Raw genomic sequence first — 22,428 nt, 5'->3', positions numbered from 1 at the left:
ACCACAGACCATGTCATCCACCACTGCCTAACCCACCAGCCTCCACACGATGCGCATGGTCTGAAGGTCCTGGACGACGAGACTGTTGAGTGGCTGATGATATCCTGCCCTCCAATCTGGTAGCCACTTTAACAAGACGAAATTCTGCCACTGAAATTGATTAGGATGAAACCGCTAACCAATCACAAGCTACGGTTTAAGTGACGTAAAAAATGGCGAAAAGAAGATGATAGAAAGCAAATTAAGTGATGGATTTTTTGTCAGCTGGTTGGCTTAGGGGTTAGGGCTAGAAATAGTCATTTCATTGACGCGTGTTCGATTCTCACCACTGCTATTGCTCTTTTTCTTCTGTAATTACCAAATAAAGTTCAAAACAAGCATTAACTCTCTGGATGAGTGCTAGAAGGATCACAATTGGACGGTAGCCTCTTATAACACGTTCTGATTGGTTGGCGGTTGCATTGTAGTCAATTTCAGTGGCAGAATTTCGACTTGTTAAAGTGGCTACCCTCCAATCTAGCCTGGAAAGATCTACTCATACGCCGATGATGAGTAGTTATTTTGGTAGTTACATTCATGATAGGCCTATCACTAATCAACCTGTATAAAATACTGGTTATGGCCTACCTACTATACTAACCTACAAGAAAAACAACTGAAAAAAAAAATCACAAAACAAAATTATGACGTCATTCATGATGTAATGCTGACGTTATATTTGAAGAGAGAATTATTTTAGCATTGGTAACTTATGGTAACCAAAAAAGTAACACCAACAACAAACAAGCGACTACAATAAGAAAAAAACAAGCAAAAAATTAGTGTTTGACGTCATTAATTACATAATTTTGTGTGATTTTTATCTCGTGTATTTTGTAGTAGCAGTCAGACCAAATATAAAAAAAAAACGTATCTAATTGGATAGAAATGCCGCAAAAAAAGCTCAAAATTGATTTGGGGGAATCCCCGATTTGGGGGTGATCACGTGACCCAAAAAGTTGCGGCACCCGCTAAAATTGAAGTTAGATTCATCAACTACAAAAAAACAACGTGTAACACGTTTAGCCTGAAGATGCTCATTTTTGCCCCTAAGGGCCTAAACTAGTAAAAAAAACATCTGAAAAAAACCCACAAAACACAATTATGACGTCATTCATGATGCAATGCTGACGTCATATTTGAAAGGGGAATTGTTTTAGCACTGGTAACTTATTGTAACCAAAAAAGTAATACCAACAACAAACAAGCGACTACAACACAAGAAAAAACAAGCAAAAAAATAATGTTATGACGTCACATTGACGTCATTGATTACATAATTTTGTTTGATTTTTGTCTCGTGTATTTTGTAGTGGCAGTCAGTCAAAATATAAAAAAATAACGTATTTAATTGCATAGAAATGCCGTGAAAAGAGCTCAAAATTGACTTGGGGGGAATCCCCGATTTGGGGATGATCACGTGACCCAAAAAGTTGCGGCACCCACTAAAATTGAAGTTAAATTCATCAACTACAAAATAATGCAAAAAAACAACGTGTAACACGTTTAGCCTAAAGATGCTCATTTTTGCCCCTAAGGGCCTGCACTAATACAGTTAGTGGCAAGTTTTAACATCTTTTGATAGCCTTGCCTGTAGCCACAAGAAATTCTATAATTACATGAACCGTATTATCCCATATGACGCCACATTTTATGTCATCCTACGATAATCATTTTATAATATTTTCACAAGGTGTGAAAAAATGTCCAACTCGAATAAATTCAGACTACCTGGTGAACACGTAATAAAACACAAACTGATACAAGATACGAATTTCACTGGTAGAAACTCGGAATCGAAATAAACAAAACGGATAACTCTGACGACACAGACGGTCAAACAATAATAGAGTTGTAGGTCTACCATTTGAAAAAACAAAATTCCACATGGTCATTGAATCTTTTGCGAAAGCTTAGATTTATCAACGAGAGAGACTAAATGTAACTCTAAGTTTTCTGCGGCTTTGTTTAAGGCTTGATCTTCTGATTCTACGAAAAAATCAAATTCTCTTCGGCGATTCATTTCATGAACTTCTTCGGACAACAAATTTTCTGCAACCTCAATCAGCCTTTGGAGCTCTTCTTTATTTGATTGGTCAGAGAGCAATTTCTCGGCAACATTTATTACTTTTTGACGATCATCCTTACTGGTGTTGTCAGACAGCTTGTAAAATAAATTGGATACTTTACACAACTCTAAAGCATTTTTGAAATCACCTAGATTTTGCTTTATAACAGCAAAAAGATAAAAACAAGAGGCAAATGAAAGAGAAGAGACATGTTCTTGATCGTTTAACATAGAGTTTGAAAGCGAAAGAAGCGCGTTTTCCGCTTGTTTATATTGTCCAACATGGCAGGAAAATTGCGCAAGCTCCATGAAAACTAGAGATCTTATCTTTTCTTTCTTTGTGGAATCTTTACAAACGAGAAAACTGATGCGTTGATTCACATCCAACAGTAGTGGACATATCCAAGAAATTACTGATTCTTTCAAGTCATAATCATCCAGAAAAATATATCCCACGCGGCAAATGATGTCACTGCAAACTTCAAGCTTCTCTAGCTTGTAATCGGCATTGCGAACACTTCGTTTACCATAGAAAGGAAGAAGTCCATCTATCAACTGAAGGCTCCAACCAACCAATTTTAGGCATGATACAAACTTAGACTTGATTTCTAATGTCTTTGCAATCCCTAACGCTCTTTCAACAAGTGGCTTTGTCACTGCGGTTGAAACGGTTGGAAATGCTACCAATTTCCTGCATTGGCATATTGCAGATTTGTGAAATTTTTCAAATGATAGCAAAGCTTCTATAAAGTCCAACTTGGCAAGGAGAGATTGATTAAGAAAATCTGCAAAAAAGGATTGAATGAAATTTAAAGCGACACAAACCACTTGACAGTGTTCAAACCCATTCTACAACAAGACAAAACATAACGCACAACAATAACATAACTGCAACAGATAACATAACCGTGCACAACTTTTTCAATAAATTACCAGTCTTCGAAATTAGCATGAATGGCACATTAGCCTCGGCAATAAAAATGCCGAGGCCACACGAGCGCTTGTGAGGACCACAAGATTACAAAAATAACCCTAATTTTCTTAGACCACACCAGACTAGGAGGTTGAGGTTGATTCAATCTTACTATTGCTTGATGTTTTTATTTGGGTTACTTTCTACTTCGCCGGCGCTTAGACACGTGCCCAGCTGGGAGAATTGAATCTTTTATAGAAATATCACCCTATTTGCATTGATTCAACGCCAGTAGACGTCAAATTATTGTAAGCATTTACTCCTTATCGCGCTTCGCCTTCTGTTATCTCGTTCAGCTGTATCAGAAACGATCGCGCCGCTTTCACAACGAACCACACAACATCAACAGACGTCGAATACATGTAAGTAATAGGTTAACGCGTTAACCTTTAGAGTGAGCTTTGTTAATTGCGGTTTGTGATAGATGTCTGGTTGCGTAACAACAGGCGCAATTTTATGCGCTGACAATACTCATGTGAACTATAAAAAAAGTTTGCAACCTTATAAATACTGGCTTAATTGTTACGCAATAAGTTATTCTTTCATCGAATGCTTGTTCTTTACCAGTGTCATTGCCAATATAAATCATGGTAAAGGAAGATACAGTTAAAAAGTGGAATTTACCTGCTATAGGTTATGAAACAGAGGGGACAGAAGGAAAAGTTAGTGTAGTATTTTGCAAATTTGTAAAGAATTTTATGACGGAAACAAATCGGAATTAGAAAAGCTACGGGGCCCAGTCAAAAAAGTAGTACAAAATTGGATAAATGGTACTTCGGCAGTAAAGAAAAGTAATGCTTCCGATCATATGACATCGCGCGTTCATGAACGGGCAGTTTTGCGTCTTCAGAAATGACGTCGTCATCGTCATTTCTTTTTGGGCATTGTTGTTACGCAATACAACCAGTCGGGAAAATTAAATCGATTTGTGCTGACTCGAACGTTGAATCAACCCAAAATTAACATATTTCCTCACCGTGAGTTATTTAACATGAATTATCGTAACAGCGTGGGTATCGCGTTGCTCGCTTTATCGCTACTTTTGGTATTATTACATCACAACAAATCAAACAATGCGGTCTTGATAGACTACTCTATTATATTTTTCGCTTCTCGTTTTACATGTTGTGGTAGCCTACAATTTTTTCGTAATAAACATTCACAGCAATTGCCGAGGCAATTTCAACTTTTGCCGTTTGGCCTCGGCAACGTTTTTGCCGAAGTAAAAGTATGCTAATTTTGAAGACTGAATTACTCAGCTCTAAATGAGCGATTCTTCTTTGTAAAGTGAAACAAAAAACTCTACAATTTTTACATACAACCATGTAATTGTAGGATGTAGGTGTTATAAAATAACATACAGAATTGATAAATACTTCAATTTTTCGTCAGTTATGAGTAGAGTTGTAAATGCAAAAAAAACGAACCGTTTTTTTTTAAAAAAAAACGTGTTTTTTTTCAAAGAAAACTTGGGCCAAAAAAAACACGCGTTTTTTGGGTTTTTTTCATATTTTTCTGGAAAAGTTGCAAATTTTTTACAATTTGCAGCTAAGTTTCATTATAGTGCTCTTGAAAAACATTAAACTAGTAAAATTGGTTTTATTGGTGTGCTGAAATTCCTAAGTGTGTGTGCTTGGCAGCAGCATATGTTTTTTGCATAGCCCTATAGCCTACGTTGTTTCACTTTCTTTTTCATTCTCAGGCATGTTTGTGGCAGTAGACCTAACAAACATTGAATTAATGCAATTTGATACATGACATAATGTAGATGAGTTAATTTCTTTTTCCTTTTATGGAAGTGCCCTTTATGGAAGGTAGCCTACGATGTTAGTATACCGGTAGGCCTACTGGTTATTCTTGTACACACTCAATGGGTTGACGAAATTTTGGCAAAAACAAGATGGCAGTATTCAGAACACACATTACCTTGTTTGTGGTAATTTACTAATGCAAGCTATTGCCAATAGCTTGTTTAAACATGTTTTTTTTAACTGATAGCTTAACAACGATGAATATGCTTTATAAATGTTGAAACAGAAGTATTCTTTTCGTGTGTTGTAAGGTCTTAGACACTTTGTCATTGATGCTTCCTGCAGATCATTTGTGACATAATGCAAGAGATCTTATCACTGATATTTTTAGCTGTCAAAAGTCAGTGCATTTGTCAGAAAAGGTTTAGGTTAATGTTCCTTTCAAATACCCACCACCCATGTTAACTATTGCTAGTAACTACCAACCATGAATGAAGAAAGTTTCCCTTTAAAGTGGAGTTTTTCAGCACTGCTCGCAGTGTTCACATAGTGAATAAATGCTTCATAATACTTTTCCTGACAAGAATAAAGTTTTACCCATATTAGGCTACCGCAATGCAGGATAAAGATACAAAACAAACATCAAAGATGAAAACTTATTTTATTTGGGAACTACGCTGGAGTAGAAAGGAGTGAGAATTGACCTCTTGTCGTTACGCACCAATAAAACCATGATGCGTAACTTTAATTTTTTTTTTTTATTGGGTAGAGAAAAGATTGATGAAAAGTTTGGCAAAAACAGAAAAGTGCTAAAGTCTCAAAGTCCTGAAAACTACAGTAGTTCAATTTGGATAGATAAGTGCAACCATACTTCTTTTAAAAATGTCTATGACAGCACAATGGTGTGATTAAGGGAAAACAAACATGACTATGACATCACAATGGAGTATTGAACCTCTTCAGGGAAAATAAAAAACATCAAAATTTTTCCATCTTTCACTACATTTAAATGTGATTTGGGCTAAAAGTTGGGGCTTTAGCACTACACTGCTTTTGCCAAACTTTTCATCAAATTTTCTTCTACCCAATTAAAAAACCATTTTTTTTTTTAAGTTACGCATCATGGTTTTATTGGTGCATAACGACAAGAGGTTAATTTCTTTTTATCTGAAAAAAATAGTTGCCAAAACTTGTTTTAATGTTCATAAACAAATAGCCCACCCCAGAAAACATGGGGTAGAGCTAAATATTATCCAAATATGTTGAGCGGTTCTTGAGATATTGCCATTTCTCTATTGCTCCTTATCTATGAAGCCACCTAGTGGCCAAGGTTACTTCACTTATAACTCGAGAACCGTTTGTGTGATTTTCATCAAGTTGGCACCAAATGCACATCAACTGGAACAACCTCTTGACGTTGTACTGGAATAGGTGTGGAGTGCTGGTCAAAAGTGCCTTTGTTAAGTAGAAAAACAGGACACTGACCACCTGGTCCTAACATGCCCATTAACCAAAATCCCAGGTGGCTTCAAAACTGTACACGAGTGTGGTACTGCATTTAACAACTGGCTCGACCAAATTACAGACAATACTTGAGATGGGCCAACCATAGGACACTGTTACTGCTATTTGAGACAGTGAGAAATCTTTATGGCTCGTGTGTCGAGACTTGGGATCTACAAAATTGCAATGAAAAAATAGGCCTATACCAGACATATAGTCTCATTTAAAGTAAGTTATACGAGTTATGAGACTGTTTCTTTGTTGAAAGAGACGCTATTGCAATGAGTTTACCCTAATTGCTGCATATTGTGACATTTAATGTCAAAATAGGTAAAAAAAACAAAAAAAAAAGAATAAAAAACAAAAAAAACAATAAAAAACAAAAAAAACGAGCTCGTTTTTTTTAAAAACAAAAAAAAACGTTTTTTTACATCTCTAGAACTGAGTATACCTATTTCCTTGAAAGATGCTTTTTGACGAAGAAAGGGGTACAATGAAAACTTTAAATACATCTCCAGCCAATGAAGAGAAAAACTGCGGCAACTGTCAGTTTCTTTCAATTTGAAAAATTTTCTTATTATTTCAGAAAGCCGAAGGAAGTAAAACAAGACAGTTTTTAGGTTCCCTTTTGTAAGATACAAAGCATTATCCATTGCAATGCAAAAGGTCTTCAAAAACTTTAGTTGGGTGGATGGATCACTGATATTATGAAACAAATCCAACGTCCAATGGTAGAGCCTAAATGCCATGTCATTTTGAGAACGGAGGAAAAGTGCTGTACTGATCCGAACTACATCTTGCAAGACTTTCTCACAATCTCCAGTGAAATAAGGCGTCGGTATACTGGTCAAATCTTCTACTTCAACAACAGAACTTTTTGTGCTGCTGGTCCAAATAGATTGCTTGATGGATTTCAGCTGAGCTTCAACATCATGCTGCAAACCTAAAAACATATTGCTCGTCGAAAAATAGATACTGCTTTGGAATATGAAATGTGATAGCATTTTTAAGTGTAGCGTACATTAAAATACAAAGAAACCATTCAAATCCAAGGCATTTCAGTGAATATTGAAAAGAGTGATCCAATTTAATTGTTAAAACAAAACGTTACAAATTATCAGAGCTAATGAATTGTTGATATATTGTTGAAGTGTAAAAGTTGAAAAAGACAATTTTTCTTGATAAAATTGATTCTTTAAACAACGTTGTAAAAATTAAAACTATGAAATGCATTTAAATTTTAATCGCTTTGTACGGAGTTTCGAATTCAGCTGATAATGTTCAACATCCCATTGGTATGAATATGCAATTGAAAGCAACATTTGATCGGGATTTTAGAAAAGGTGCAGTTGTTCTTTAATCTATGTGAAGCAATTGACTACAATCTCTTGCATTTTCTGATGTGCGAAGCTCCAATTGAAACAAAGTATAATCAGTATTTAGTAAAATACAGTAAGTTATAAACGATGTTGCTAAGTTACTATGCAACTACTCTGTACTCATAAAAAATTTACATTTTTCCAACTGAGTTTCAATTTTGCAACAGTACACGACAGCTTGATGAATTATAATTAACTCGGATTATTTGGTTCAAGTGACCAAAATTTTTGAATGACGCGCAAAGAGCATACTGGTTAATAAACAGTTAACTGTACTCACTGGGATGTAATTGTGCTGTCTGCAAAAATTCACTAAATTTTGGATGCCTTACCAAGAAACCCTGAAAATGTTCAGACAAGTTTAATGTTATAATAAATTCAACTTATTAACACAAGACGAATAGACTAGGTACAATTACATAACATTTACAATATCCAAAACGACTTTAGTTTTTTTTTATGGCGATCAACCTTAACTTTGAAACATTTTTTTAAACTTCAACATTGTGTTTTCATGTGGACTGAACTTCCTTTCAGGGCTATATAACAGGCTACATGCCATTGCGGTGTACTAGTCTGTGGTCAGGCTCGTTGAGAGGATAATTTGGGCCCAGTCCCAACGAAATCTTTGGACTCTAAATAAAGGCAGTTCTAAAATAAACGCATTATATCCAAAGATTACCCCAAAACTATCCCGGGGCCCACAAGTATGTCCTGTGTGCAATTCACGACTTTTGCCTGAAACTAATTTTGCTGGCTCCACACGAGAAATCAAGATGATGATACGCAGGATATTTAATATAGCGTTCAATGTTACCAAAATAAACACTGTATTGGCCAGTGGAGACGCATTGAATGTGTTTTCTTATTCAAATACGGTGTGACTGGTTCTATTTTGAAATAAAAGGAGGCATCAAACAACTCTTTTAATGTTTTAAACTACTAACTTGATGCATAGAAGATACTTAGTAATTTACAATATTCTCAGCAAACACACTGTTATTCTGCGTTCAAGAATATCACAAATGTTTGAGAGATAAATTTTCTCTTAATTTTACGAACCAGATCTTCCACTATTGCTTTATATAAACATATGATTGCACAGCATTGAAAAGAAAATTACATACGTACCTCGCTAGAGCGACTTGTAGTCCTTTCTTGGTCTGCAGTAACTTTGTCACTACGAGGTACAGAAAATTCCAGATTGCTTGGAATACAAAGAATTGTTTATCTTAACCTTGCATTTGTAAGTATAAGCTCGCTCAACCACACGATAAGCCGGAAGAGTTAGATGAATTCACAGAACGAACACTCAAGGGTCCAGTCAAAAGTACATAAAATAATCGAAAGGGCTTATTGTACAAACCAAGCAATTGATGAGTATAAATGTTTTATCAACAGCGTGTTTCTTTTTTATCGCTGATTTAATAAAGTGATGATTAAAACGGTATTGCAAATTTATTTTTTAATAACTTTCAAAAACTGAAAATTAAAAGCAATATCACATGAATGTATCTGAGATCAACGTGATAAAAGAATGTAAGATACTTTAAAGTCTTGTCGACAGTGGCACCTTCTCGAAGAAAAGTTTTACAGTAATCAACGTGTTTCAAAGCAGCATGGACTGTGCTTTCAAAATGCGTTCAGAACTAATAGCTGAAAATATAATATTCAGCAACTTTTCGCACTTCAGACCGGTTTACGGTAGAAGTTTTCATTAAAGGCTGTTCATCAAACCGTGGCAGACACATAAAAAAATGTAGTAAACGTTTTTGCATGTAATTTCAATACATTTCTATCCAAAGTATCTATAAAGGAATTTATTCTCCATTTGCAGTTCGACTCCTGTATAAAAAAACACTGAAAAGTCTCACCTCTTCAAGCATTCAATAATCTGTTTCTCATGTTCAGGTGGAATTTCTTGAGAAAGGATTGTAGCTTTATTTTGGATCAACGAGTAAAAATACCTGCAAAATTTAAATTACCAACCACCTCCACAGAAACGGGTGTAAAATGTTTCTCAAAGTTGTCAATGAGATGAAAAAATTATTAATGTTGCTTAATAGTTTTCAAACAAAAAACAAAAGGCATTTAAAGCTAACAAAACTTAATGCTATGTGTTAAACTTTCAAGAATTAGCTTTAACAAAACCCAGACATGTCATAATTACGTTTTGCATGTAGAATCGCTATCCAGACTTTTATGGAGCGTTGAAGTAAGAGATATTGTTGCTTCTTCATCGGTGAAAGATATCTGCAAATAAACAAAATATTATATGTAAAAAGTAAAACATATATTTTGGTTGAGCATAAATCGTTGCAATTAAATGTTTAATAAAATCGAAGTTTCGTGGGGGTAGTGAAACACTTTAACTTATTTTTAACACAGTTATATCTGAAGATTGGCCTCAGGTTAAAATGTGAATAAAAAATGCAACCCAACTGCTTGCGTTCACCTAATAAAATCTGCCTACAAATAGCAGTGGGGTATAAATGGGCAATTTTTAGTTTTGCTTTAGGGACAGTTTTTTTGTGTTCCATTTAACCTATCTCAACATCAAATGACAAAATTTTTGGTCTGAGTTCCAAGAAAAAAGTGTGCAGGGTGAAAATTCAAATGGCCGCCATTTTCCCTGAAAATCACAATTTTAGCCATAATTTGGTCATTTTGGGGTATTTTTACCTGGTTGTGGTGTCTTACCCCATGTTTGTGGGGTCAGGCAATCTGTTTAAGCAATAATAAGTAGGGTTTAACTTTCACGTGTAGAGTTATGATATATAAACGTGATAAAAGAATCAACGTGATATATATGTATATAATATAAATCAAATGTAGTTATTACCATGGGCTCTATCCAAGGGGGGGTGAGGGGGGTGATCACCCCCCCACTAACTGGAGTGGGGGGGTGATCAATGCAAAATCACCCCCCCACTCATTTGGCTTTGAAAAGGTTTGTGATATTTTATTGATCAAATTTTGAAAAATATATTTTCGCTGTTAGCACATTTTGAATTTTTTATTAATGTGAATATATATTTCATTTCAATATGATTTTTTGGTTTGGCAACCCTGAACTACGAGCCAGGGGTTTACACTGTGTTCTTAGTTTGCTTGGCAGCCACTTTAACAAGAAAAAATTCTGCCACTGCAAATGACTAGAATGACACCGCCAACCAATCAGAACATGTTATAAGAGGCTACCGTCCAATTGTGACCTTTCTCGCACTTAGCCAGAGAGTTAATCTTTGTTTTGAACTTTATTTGGTAATTACAGAAGAAAAAAGAGCAATAGCAGTTGTGAGAATCGAACCCGCGTCAATGAAATGACTACTTTCTAACCCTAACCCCTAAACAGCCAACCAGCTGCCAACTTAGTCGGCAGCAGTGGCCGAGCGGTTAGCGCGTTGGGCTCGCAGTCGAGAGCCTGCATGTTCGACTCCACCCCCCCGCACTTGCTGTTGTTTCTCTGGGAAAGCAACTTCACTATGAGTGTAATTGCCTCTACTCAGTGATCGATTTCGAGTAATGGGTAGTACCAAATTTAAGTCATAAGTAGAGTAGACAACCGGAAACAGACATTGCCGTCGGCTGCAGCGTGGGTCAGGTGTACGTCAGAAGGCGTACACCGATGCATAGCGTTCAAGTCTGCTTTCTCGCAATGCAGGGTAAAAATATGAAAAACAAACAAACAGCTGATAGAAAATCCAGCACTTGATTTTCTTTGTATCATCTTCTTTTCGCCCTTTTTCACGTCACGGAAAACGTAGTTTATGATTGGTTCGAGTTTTCATTTGCAGTGCCAGAAATATTTCTTGTTAAGTGACTACCAGTTTGCTTACCCAAAATGCCCTTTCCGAAACATACTTTGTGAAACGACTTGGAAACCCTATGCTTTGATCAGAAAGAAGCTGATGCCGCAATGGGGGGTCTGGGGGGCGTAGCCCCCCAGAAGTTGAAATGACTATGACGATTTTAGCCCACTGTCCAAAAATCACCCCCCCGAATTCTAAAAGTGAATAGAGCCCCTGGTTATTACTATCTGAAGCCTTTACAAATTGTTTCACCTAACGGATCATCAGAAGGTCTTATTCAAATAGAATCTCTATTTGAATATTTGAATTCTATTTGAATAAGACCTTCTGATGATCCGTTAGGTGAAACAATTTGTAAAGGCTTCAGATAGTAATAACTACATTTGATTTAATTCGCTCTGCTTTGCCTTTTTGCTTGGCATTGAGCACTTTTAGTAGTATTAATAGTTTTCATTGTTTTTGTATATAATATATATATATATAAAGCTTTGGTAGAGAGTTTGCTTTGTTGAACCATAGAGAAATAAAACATAGTAACTTTAGCGGGTTTAGCATACTTTATTTCACACAAAATATAACATATTTAACTAAAATAAACTCAAACGTTTTCGACACGTACGTGTGTCCTCATCAGGAATTAAATCTGCAATACATAAAATGAAAAATCGTAAGATAAATTTGACTATGCACTGTAACTGTAACGACACTCTGGACTGAAAGCACAAACTGAACAAATGATACGAGAATGATTGCGAGTAAATTATGCGGTGGGAAACAGATCACGTGAGGTGTAGACTACAGGCATTGGACAATATATATATATATATAATATTGTATATATATATAACGTGATATATAATATGATATAGTTTGACAAAATTACCCACTTTTTTAAATCTATTTTGTGGATTTTGTTTCGAGCATCAGCAGACTACAAACTGTATAAAATTGTCCTGCCTTCAGCTAAATCAATAAAAAACTTTAAACACAAAAAGGCACTCTGTCAGGAATTAGCATCTGCAAATGCCCTTGTAAATAAGAAGCCCACAACAAAAGTAACTCTGTACAGAGAAGTAGGATAATAGACGGTGATTGGCATCTATCCCACTTCGGTGATTCTCATCTTAAATTTTCTTAATGATGATTGCACTGAATATATACGATGATCTCTCTATGTCCTCTCTTCATTGCCTTTGAAGATAGAGACCAAATAGTTGCCTTTATTGTTGAGACAATGAAGAGACTACAGGTAGCTGCAAGTGACCCTCACTGGACTGCAGTACGTCTTTGGGAGCAGATTGATGCCCTCACGACAGCAGCCGCAAGCAAAAATCTCAAGATTGAGATATGTGTTGCAGAGCAACTGGCATTAAAGCATGTGCCATATCATTTGCTTTGTAAGTCCCATACATGTGAACGGTTCGATACAGACAATCTCAAAGCTATGGCTGCTCTTGAGAACAAAACTGGTCTTCGTAAACTCACTGTCAAGAGAGAACCAGCATTGCAGGCCTAAATCCGGAAAAAATCTGTGGTTGAAACTACTCTGGCAGCTCTTTTAAAGCTCGTAGCCCATGAAGGAGATGGCAAGACAGCATCTTTAGCAGAACAGTTTAGAGGAAGCTGGAGTATATAAGTCGTTTAACCTCTGCAAAGAGCGACATTTTACCCGACTTGAATATCAGGCAGGTGCAGTCTATGATTGCATTAAGCAGTTTATTGGCAAGACACCGCTTAAAAATCTTGTTAGAGTTTGTAAAATTTACCTTGAGAAAGATTTCATCATAGCAGGATTCAAAGCACTTGCAAATTTTACATACCAAGTGACACTGCCCTTCCTTGAATGTGTGGAACGAGCAAACCAGGATTTGTTAATTGACATCCTTCTTCAGCTCTGCAGTGACCTTGCTGAAAAAAAGATACACACCCTCCGGGACTACTATGTAAAATGGACACATGTAAAAATGGAAGACAATGCTCCACAAAGCGATCTTGATCATCTTCTTCTTGGAGAGATGTGCAATTGTGCATCCAGACTGGAAAAGTAGAACTGCAGTGCAAGCGTAAGTATTGGGATGTTTATCTTAATGCTGCTCGAGCAACTCATCTTCATACACTGGTATCTGACCAACAAAAAAACTGCCGACACACAACTTGAATGCAGAGAGGTACTTGGTCAAATTTGGTTATCTTGCTTCACAATCGGCCAAACACTCAAACATGATGTTCAAGGCAAAGAGGATCAAATATGACCTTATAAATGCTAGCCTGTAAGAAAGACAAATCAATGAAGTTAAGCGGCCAACCACTACTATTCTCAAACAACTAGATTTAATGGAAGTGACCTGGAGCAACGAGCAGAAAGAGAAGAAAAAGCAAAAGTTGAAAGAGAATTTACAAAAGAGAGAGCCAGTGATTTTATTTACCAACTCCTTGTGAAATAGAAAAAAACATGGGGGGGGGGGGCCTTTAACATCTGTCCATGAAGTAAAAACTCTTGTTTCTAAAACGCCACTTTAGCTAAAGACATTCTTAAGGCAAGAAATCCAATATCAGAGAGAGTCACCCACCAACATGATGCAGAATGCAGATGTCCGCAGAGATCTTTACCAGGTCAACAAGGTATCCCAAAATGAGATGATTGAGAACCTCACTGTACTCCTTGGAAATGATTTCCAAGTTGAGGAAGCAGTGGTCTTCCCTTGTGAAGAGGTAAAGAGGCAGAGGGTCAGGATAAGGAAGGCCTGGTGTTCCAGCCAAACTAGTCACTTACCGTCATATGGGATGTGGGAGAAAACAAAAGATGATACGCTGGGTTTTACCTCAACGATAATGGGGATGGAACATTTCGAGTGGACCATCTGATGCGTGCTAGCACAGGAAATGAAACTTCGCAGTGACCACCTGGCACTGATGACATTCAGGACACTATGGAGCAACAGATTATCCCTGTGACAATTTCAGGAACTTGGGTTTTTTCTCAGAGAAAACCATGTTACATTTTAAACAATTCCCCTGAAATTGAAACTGTGTTTAAAGAAACAACACAATATAAAGGTGAAAAAAACGATCAATTTGGTAAAAATTAGTATTAAGTCAACCTCCAATCGTCAGTGACTTTTCTGATATGCACTAACAGATTGCCTGACCCCACAAACATAGGGTTGAACACCAGAACCAGTGAAAACAAGCTCAAAATAACAAAGTTATGGCTAAAAATGTGATTTTTATGAAAACTAGCGGCCATTTTGGATTTTTGCTCTGCACACTTTTTTCTTGGATACAAGATCAAAAATTTTGTCATTTTATGTTGAGATAGGTTAAGTGGAATAAAAAAAAACTGTCCCGAGTGAAAAATAACAAAAAAAGTATTTTTGACCTATGTATAGCCCACTCCTACTACAAACTTATTTTTCTACGATTTTTGGATTTTTAAGAATACAACTAATTCCTCTTAAGCAACAAAGTATTTTTATTTCCGCTCAAAAGATATTTTGATTAACCTTCATATCGCTTACTTATGAAATACGTTCACTCGTTCAGTGCGGTGGTAAACTACTTTCTCCACAAAATAGCATGAACTGAAAGCATGAAAACAATATTTAGAAAATCCATGTGAATTTGAAATAGCAACATACTGAAAAGTGGAAATGTAAAATAACTGTAACAACCTTGAGAAGTCTTTGAGATAGCTTTTGAAGGTGTTTTGACCGTTTTTTAGCCCTTTTCTTCAATAGAAGAAACTCTTTCTCTGTAGCAATGACAGCTCCAACATTGACAAGATTGATTTGAACGTTTTCGTGCGGCACGATACCTTGAAGAGTTCTCTGCAAACGGTTTGAGCTTAAATCCTCCAACAGTACCTGCTTGGCAGCACCACCCTCAGTCAGTACATGAACAAGTAAACTTCCAGGCTGCACTTTAAAAACTACTTGTGTTGCTAAGGATGCAATAACTTCCAGTATCTGTCCCATAAGTTTTAAGCTTTCGTAACTAAGTCCAAGAGCTCCAATTGTAGCTCCGACTGACATGACTGTAGCTGAAAGGCCAGTAACTTTAAATGTAAAAGCACGGTATTGGAGGTTGATACCACCTAGCCAACCACCGTTGTTGGTTGTGTCTTCACCAGCATTGTGTACACTTTCGTGGGATACATCTAGAAATGCACAATAAGCTCTGAAATATGGTATTGGTAGTACATTTATTGCAAATAACCAATTTGATTGATATACAATAAAATTTATCTACTACACTATTGATTTACAATATCGATTTGCTGGTAACTCCACATTTTACTTGCACCAATCCAAAAGGTACCAGTGAGTTTGTCTCCTAAAATTTTATTACAAATCTTATAGCAATATGAATACATGCAAACGCTACAATCATACATACGCCGATGGTTAAGCAGCCCTCGAAATTAGCTTCCATCTACGACGGCAAAAACATTGCCGTCGCCAAATCAACAAACCTTGGATTGCGGCGGCAATTGCCGTATGCTTTAATCAAACGAAATTTTATGCGCTTCTTCTTCATCGTGTGTAACACGGCGGTAGCCCAGAGCATCATGCACGCTATTTTATGCGCTGACAATGCTCTCGTGAACTGTAAAAAGTTTGCAACCTTATAAATACTGGCTTACTTTGTTACGCAGAAGTTATTCTTTCATCGAATGCTTATTTTTGACCGGTGTCGTTGCGAATATAAAAAGTGGTACAAAATTGGATAAATGGTTCTTCGGCAGTAAAGGAAAGTAATGCTTCCGATCATATGGCATCGCGCGTTCATGAACGGGCAGTTTTGTGTCTTCAAGTATTCCAGTGACGACGCGACAACCTCATCCTCTGATGATTCCGATTCTGACTAGTTCTTTATCCAATTGACTAATAAAACTTTTCTGTTTTTAGTGAACCACCCAGCAAACTGTCCACTTGAAGCAGTTGACTGTCTTTTATCATTAGTCTCGTCCTGTTGCTCAAAACAACAAACAGTGTACCAGCCTCATTTTTGTAATCAAATATCGATTTCGCTGTTAAAGCATCTTCAGTTTGATACTGTCAAGAGCAAAATAATAATAAAAAATTCAAAATAATAATATCTAAACTTTTAACCTTTGAAGAATTTTTTATTATTATTTTGCCCTTGACAGTATCAAACTGAAGATGCTTTAAAAGCGAAATCGATATTTGATTACAAAAATGAGGCTGGTACACTGTTTGTTGTGTTGAGCAACAAGACGAGACTAGTTCTTTATCCAACAGACTTTGTGTTGCTCGCAGTATCCTATTTGTGCCGAAATTATGTTAGTGTAGCCACTGGCGCCGACTTACGGGGTTACGGGGTGGCCACGCCACCCCGTAACCGCTGTGGCGGGGTGGAAGCCACCCCGTTTAGGTTTCATTACTTACTGCAAATAAATGTAGTTTGAACGGACGTTTAAACTTTTTTTTGATCATTGGTTTTCGCTTCAAGTCAACGTAAAGCAAGGGGTGAACCAATACAGTATTACGAAGAAAATGATTGTTTTTGTCACAAGCATGATACTCGCGTAACATCAAGCAAGCTACGTGAAGATTACGCAACACGTGGCTACGAGTTTTTTCCTTGTTGTTGTTGCGATCGTTCTATTTGTTACTTGTCATAAGTCATTCTTACATTTGTTAGCTTTACAATGGGATTTATTAATCAATAAAATACGATCTTTCCATTGCCTCACTCAAAAATCTTTTTTGAAATTTTTTAACCTACTTGCGATCTACCATGACGCAACAACGATTGAACCACGTCCTAATTTTAAATGTTTATCAAACTGAAGCTTCACGGTTACAACTTGTTGGATTGACAGAGCTGATTAACTAGGATTAACAGAATTAACTTGGATTAACAGAGCTGTTGATTAACAGTTGGATTGACAGAGCTGCTGTTCGCAAAAATACTTTTGCCAAATGTTAAATGTCAGAGCAGCAACGTAACAATAAAATTCACGACATACCTCCTGTGCTTTTTTTTAATGTTGCTTTGTAAATTATCGAGCTACAAATCAGGTGTGAAAAGACAATTGCATCTACGAAACACGCTTAGTAAAAATCACACAGAAACATGCAGTTTGAAAGTTTTTAGGTTGCCATATAGTGCTATCCGCCACCACGTGCAAAAATAAAAGTCGGCGCCTATGAGTGTAGCCTACTGTATACGTAAATCGAGGCAATCTTCTCGCAGGGAGCTATTGATTTGTTATCGGTACCTGATTGAGCAATTAACGTTATTTCATGGTAATTTAACGTCGCTAGATGTCGAATTAATGTAAAACAAACGTAAATTTCTTACTGGGCATTGTTGTTACGCGATATAACTCACCTCGCCGGGAAAATTAAATCGATTTGTGCCGACTCGAACGTTGAATTAACCCAAAATTAACTTACTTTTCCCCCCCAATGAGTTATAACGTGAATTACCATAACAGCGTGCGTATCGCGTTGCTCGCTTTATCACTACTTTTGGTATTATTACATCACAACAAATCAAACCATGCGTTCGTGATAGACTATTCGATTATTTTTTTCTCTTCTCGTTTTACATGTTTTGGAACAATTTTTTCGTAATAAACGTTCACAGCAATTGCCGAGGCAGTTTCAACTTTTGCCGTTTGGCCTCGTCAACGTTTTTGCAAGTAAAAATATGGTAATTTTGTAGCCTGCGTGAGTGTTCACAGCAAGTAAAATAGTCCGAGGTGAGGTCTTGGTGCGATGTTTCTGCTGATTAAACTCCCGCTGCGAGTAAATCAAACACAACGAAATTTTGAACAATTTTGTCTGAATTAAATGCTCATTTTGCGACGGCATTTTTATTGCCGTAGCAGAATGGCCATTATGACGTTTGTGGCGGCATTTACCACGGCAATTGCCGTGTGCCGCCGCTAAATTCGAGGACTGGTTAAGTATATGAAAATAGCTTGATCCTTTGTCCAGAAAATATGTCGAATATAATATAAAAATAATTTATTGCAATAAAGACCTTAGCTTGAAATAGGTTTTTTAATTAGCTACATTTTTCACAGCATAGACTGGATTTGCATACCAGACTCTGTGTTTACTAAAAATATGACCACAAAACAAATACTGTAATTGAAGACTTTAGTTTAAGCAAGTCACAATTGTGAAATTTTGATGTTTAATGCTAAAATTGTGTAGTTTAATGGCCAAAGGAATTTAAGATCCCGTGAAGTTTCAAAAATCAATTGATTTGATCACAACAATCCATACAATATTATGGATTGTTGTGATCGCGTGGATTCCACGGCCTATTGCACTTGCACAACCGCAAGATAGTGCAACAGCTAGCTTTGAGGAGCTGTTGCTAACCAAAATAAAGGAGCCAACGTCACGGCCCCCACAGAAACGGCGAAAGGTGGACTTGAAAGGACGGGTGATAACTAGTGACGACTTTTTAAAGGCAATTCAAGAAAAGGAGGAGAGGATTTCAAAAAAGAAAAGGGGTGTTGTTGAGAAAGAAAAGCGAGTCAAGTGTTCCCTATTTTCGCAAGCTTCTAGTTGGGAACATAATTTGAAATTGTTTTGGCAAACTATGTCTCCACCGAACGATGAAGCATCAGTCAGAAGCCGATGGTATGCATGCATTGCATATATCCCTCAAAGAAGAAGAACTTGCTCTACATTGGACGTGCATTGCGTCGGTTTCTAACTGAGGAGGATGGTCCAATAGAAAGTCTTGAAATAGATTGCTGCTTGAAGGAGCATACTGGCGTGGAAGGAGTGTATGACAGCACGCCCTCTCACTTACCCAAGGACATTGATATTTTCAAGGCAGATAACGTAATAGCTTTGGCGCAAATTGAGGCCCTTCGCGGTGGTCGATGGCAACTCAAGAACTTTCAGGAAATTAAAGAACTGTTTGAAACCGTAGAAAAAGAGGACAGGGCTGTAGCGTACCAACGCTTTGTTAAAAACTTCAAAAATTAGTTCGTTTATTTAATCTCCTCTATTTATAGAGAACAATGAAACTAAAACCTTCACAGCTGCATTTCTACTTTCTTTTACCACCGATCGTCTCTTTGTTCAAAGCACATTTTTGTTTTTATTGTATTAGGGCTATCTTCCGACTCTTTTCATTGTATTGTTGCATCACAACATTTCGTAGCGTAAACAATATCTTTCCCAGGTTGACATAATCGAATAAACGAAATAATCCAATCAACAATGAGGTAACGATGATAAAAGTTCTGTATTAAAGAAACGTGTTTTTTTTTACAAAACTAGGAAATGAATTGTCAGATCTAGAGTTAAAACGATCCCAGCCAATAAAGTCGATGCTTTAACGTTGATTTAACGTCTAACGACGTTGAATCAACGTTAAAACAACTTTTTGCAAACTGGGCGAGTGTGGCAATAATTGGCAGATTTATTTGCTGTTGTTCAAAGACGTAATTCACTAGTTAATCATGGACCGCGTATTAGCAAATGCACGAGCGCGTTAGGCCAACACGCGACGCGCATTCATCTTTATTGCGTGAATGCGCGAGTAATAGCGTTAATTACCGTGACGCGAAACCACAAGTCGTAAGTTTGTGATTTTTTGCACGATCATAGAGCAGTACTAGACGAACATAACTGAAGAAAAATAAGACGAATTTTCCGCTTATTAAATGATGTAGAATAAAGTTTTTAAAAAACCTCCGCGCATTTGCCTGTTTGACTATAGTTATAAAGACAAAAACCCTTAATAAAGGTACCGGTAGGCCTAATTTAAGTGAAAATTGTAAATTTCTTAAGCCAGGAAAAATAACCTATTTACCTCATCGTCACTTTCTGTATCATCAGTTTCACCACCAGAAGTTATCTGTTGCTCCATGAATTAAAAAATGAACAGTTTCTACATGGATACACAACAGTTTCTAGACTGGATCAGTTGTAAAGTTTACAGATAAAATAAACTGTGGTATGCAAAACTAATATAATAAGCTGGCTTAGAACTTGAAATTCAAAATCGCAGAGTGAATATTTCTACCCATCTAAATAGTTTTCATTCAAGGGGCTGTTCATAAAAGAAGTCCGCAGTCAAGGGAGAGGAGGGGGTTGCAAAGTGTGGACTTTTGTGGACCAGGGGGGTTGTTAAAACTTAAACATCCAGTGCTGTGAGCTGCATTCTGGCTATAATCACACTACGGTACATTTTGAGCAAAAATTTGATGCCTGTGTAGTGTGTATGAAGTAAGAGGACACTTACCGGTACCGCATATTTTTATCTTTGTTAAACCTCGCAGTATAAAGGTTGCATAAGGAAGACCTTTCTTTTTACCACTCAATGATTTAATCGTACACAATGAAAACATTTCTTACACTCACAGCAGCAGTGGTGGGTATCCGCTACAGTGTCTCTAAAAGTAGCACGCTACCGTACCACTAGTAGCCAATACAATATGCCAAAAGAGCAGCACTACTGCTACCAGTCAAAGAAAAGAAACAAACGCTGCTTTTGTCTTAAACTGACACTGAAAAGCTCTATTCAAAAACTTTGTGAAGTCAAAATGACTTTGAAAACGAATGATATTCAACATTCAGTACAGGGATGCAACCTAGTTCGTACCCTGAACAGTTCGGACCCTCAGTTCGTACCCTGAAAAGATCGAGAGAAAAAATTAAAAAAAGCGGAAGTCGCTGATCGCAGTTTCCGCTAACCCTAACTCCAACCATAGACTAATCTATGCTCTAACCCTAACCCACGCTGATCGCAGTTTCCGCAAACATTTATCCGTAGTTTCCGCGAACCGCAGTTTGCGCTAACCTTTATCCTAATCCTAACTCTAACCATAGAGTAATCTATGCTCTAACTGTAACCCTCGTTGATCGAAATTTCCGCCAAACATTTTTCCGCAGTTACCGCTAACCTTTACCCTAACTATAGAGCAATCTATGCTCTAACTAACCCTAACCCTCGCTGATCGCAGTTTCCGCAAACATTTTTTCACAGTTTTTGCTAACTGCAGTTTCGGCTTATCCTAACCCTAATTCTAACCATCGAGTAATCTATGCTCTCTAACTCTCGCTGATCGCAGTTTCTGCAAATATTTTTTCCGCAGTTTCCGCTAACCGCGTTTTCCGTTAACCCTAACCCTCGAGTTTGTTTGTGGAAACTCCGATCAGTGACTTCGGCTTTGTGCTATTAAACTGCGATCAGCAACTTCGGCTTTTTTTAATTTTTTCTCTCGATCTTTTCAGGGTACGAACTGAGGGTCCGAAGTGTTCAGGGTACGAACTAGGTTGCACCCTCAGTTAGGGTTGCCAGATTTTTTTCCTCAAAATAATGAACATTTTGAAAGCGCGCGACCGCATCCTCAAAGTTTTCAAAGCAGTGGCTTAGCCAGGAATTGTGGAAGGGGGGGGGGAGGGTTGACGGCCGGCGGACGAATTCCGACGGCGTCTTTGCCAAAAGCGACACCCAGTGGCGGGGGGTCTGGGGGACCTCCCCCAGAAAATTTTGAAAAATGACTTTGAATTTGGTGCATTTTGAGAGCATTTTCAACAAAAATGTGGGTATAAATATTCCTGTAAAATAGTGCTGTCTGGTGGCATAGCAAAAGGATAAGATCATGTTTTCTTGGGCATTTTTCGGTAATAGAGCTATGTCTCTATGTTTTCTTGTTGCTAATTCCTGGCTGAGATATTTGAATGTTTGGTATTGGTAAAACTCGCTCTTTTAATGCAGTTTCGTTTAAAATTAGGCAAACTTTGTTTTAGAGACATAGAGACTGAAAGCATCATTCTCAATATAGTGACGTCACACGCGTGCCAAAGGGGAGGTTGTAACCCCCAAAACCCCCTTCTTGGCTACGCCACTGTCTCAAACACATGCCAAAGCCTAAAATACGCGCAATTGCACCCTTTAA

The 22,428-nt window shown here is 37.2% G+C and overlaps 1 protein-coding gene across 2 annotated transcripts; it reads right to left on the bottom strand.

Moving 5' to 3' along the window:
• Positions 1–702: 702 nt before the first annotated feature.
• LOC145772137 (uncharacterized) lies at positions 703–20,499 on the bottom strand. Of its 2 annotated transcripts, none has more exons than XM_082583977.1 (8): positions 20,337–20,499; positions 15,197–15,352; positions 9,884–9,966; positions 9,588–9,680; positions 8,845–8,920; positions 7,994–8,054; positions 6,786–7,277; positions 703–2,892 (listed from the first exon to the last, which is right to left on the bottom strand). In XM_082583977.1, the coding sequence occupies exons 1-8, from the start codon at positions 20,391–20,393 to the stop codon at positions 1,931–1,933; spliced, it is 1,980 nt and encodes a 659-aa protein (XP_082440103.1). In that variant the 5' UTR covers positions 20,394–20,499; the 3' UTR covers positions 703–1,930. The 2 variants fall into 2 exon arrangements, with proteins under 2 accessions (XP_082440103.1, XP_082440102.1); XM_082583976.1 differs by having other exon boundaries at positions 15,197–15,681; positions 20,337–20,449.
• Positions 20,500–22,428: the final 1,929 nt, after the last annotated feature.

Source organism: Aplidium turbinatum, chromosome 6 (assembly GCF_918807975.1).
Source record: "Aplidium turbinatum chromosome 6, kaAplTurb1.1, whole genome shotgun sequence".
Taxonomy (NCBI): Eukaryota; Metazoa; Chordata; class Ascidiacea; order Aplousobranchia; family Polyclinidae; genus Aplidium; species Aplidium turbinatum.
Note: the sequence above shows the minus strand (reverse complement) of the source record. Positions and strands in the feature narration are given on the sequence as shown.

Coding starts and splice junctions, on each gene's coding strand:
- LOC145772137 (XM_082583976.1), bottom strand. CDS start 15,556: ATGTCAGTCGGAGCTACAATTGGAGCTCTTGGACTTAGTTACGAAAGC. Junction 9,967..15,196: donor TATCTCAAAGACTTCTCAAG/GTTGTTACAGTT, acceptor GTTTATTTGCAG/ATATCTTTCACCGATGAAGA. Junction 2,893..6,785: donor AGCATCTTTCAAGGAAATAG/GTATACTCAGTT, acceptor CCTTTTTTGCAG/ATTTTCTTAATCAATCTCTC.